The sequence below is a fragment of the Rhagoletis zephyria genome, unplaced genomic scaffold (genome assembly GCF_001687245.7).
Source record: "Rhagoletis zephyria isolate East Lansing unplaced genomic scaffold, Rhagoletis_zephyria_1.1 Rzeph_scaffold_73114, whole genome shotgun sequence".
NCBI lineage: Eukaryota > Metazoa > Arthropoda > Insecta > Diptera > Tephritidae > Rhagoletis > Rhagoletis zephyria.
In genome coordinates this window covers 1-1,254 of record NW_016230163.1, presented here as the reverse complement: position 1 = coordinate 1,254, position 1,254 = coordinate 1, and the positions used below count along the sequence as shown (strand labels likewise).

Genomic DNA, 1,254 nt, shown 5'->3' with positions numbered 1-1,254 from the left:
TTCAAACGCTGTAACTGCCTCTTCCGTCATATTGAACTTCTTTATTTTTCCCTTGGCCAAGCAGTCGTGTAGTGGCGCTGCAATCGTCGCGTAATTGTAGATGAACCTCCGGTACCATCCGGTCATGCCCAAAAATCGCCTGAATTGCTCTGGGGGTTTCGGTTGGGGAAACTCCTTCATAGCTGCTACCTTGCTGGTGTCTGTGCGGATACAGCCGTCACCTACCACGTATCCCAAGTAGCGTACCTCTCTGTAGCAGAATTTGCTCTTTTCGGCGTTTATGGTTAGCTTGGCGTCGCGTAAGCACCGAGCGACCTTCTCCAATAAAGACATGCGATTCAAAATCTATGGAACAAACTAACAGGTCATCTAGGTATACAAATACACAATCACGAAGAGCGGCCGGTATGACTTTGTCCATTAGACTACACATGCGTTGTGCGGCGTTTCTGAGCCCGAATGGCACTACCGTGAACTGGTACAAGGGTCTAACCGGGACAGTTAAACCAGTTCGCTCCCTANCTGGTGAAATCGGATAGTGCCTCTGTTTCAAGGGCACATTTTCATTGATTACTTCAATTATATGTTCTTCAATGCCTGTACGACTTAACCCTAGCACTGAGAAAGAGGGGAACAATGCTTTAGTCTTTTCCAGTACCCGATCTTGCTTTCGAGTCAAAATATGCTGCAACGTGAGGTCACCTTCGGTGGATGCGAGCTCTGACACCGATCGATTGCGATTATTCAAACCCCTATTAACCACATCCATGTTAAAAGCGTGCCAAAAATCTACCCCTAGATAAACCTCCTGTGTCAATGCCGGAACTATCAAAAACTCTAAATTCTTAACTTGCACGTCCCATGTTATAGGGAGCGTTATTACTCCTTCTACTTTTTCCACCGTTCGCTGTGCGTATGCTTTGACCGGAAATACGCAAATCTCCCCTTCTCTTCCTTCTAACATTTGCATAGCATCAACAAACCTGCAGATGTCCCAGAGTCTAGTAAAGCCAACACTTGATTTCCATTGTAATGGTTGTTTCCACTATTTTCTCTTGTACCCGTTTGAGATTTCGTTGCTTTTCGCGCATCTTTTGGATCTTGTACTTTCTGTTTATTTGCTTCTCATCTAAGACTTCCATAAATATACGTCTTCGTGCTTCTTCATACTTCATTTTTCGTTCATGTAACTTTTCTTAAATATTTCTAAATTCACTACTTTTCACTTCATTTTTGCGCGGACCAATTTCGCGT

At 44.1% G+C, this 1,254-nt stretch overlaps 1 protein-coding gene across 1 annotated transcript; it reads right to left on the bottom strand.

The window, feature by feature from the left end:
- Positions 1–7: 7 nt before the first annotated feature.
- On the bottom strand, positions 8–769 carry LOC108357243 (uncharacterized mitochondrial protein AtMg00860-like; the record flags this gene model as incomplete). Its single annotated transcript, XM_017608330.1, has 2 exons — positions 659–769; positions 8–345 (listed from the first exon to the last, which is right to left on the bottom strand). Coding segments are annotated over exons 1-2 (449 nt in total), but the record flags the coding sequence as incomplete, so codon positions are not given.
- Positions 770–1,254: the final 485 nt, after the last annotated feature.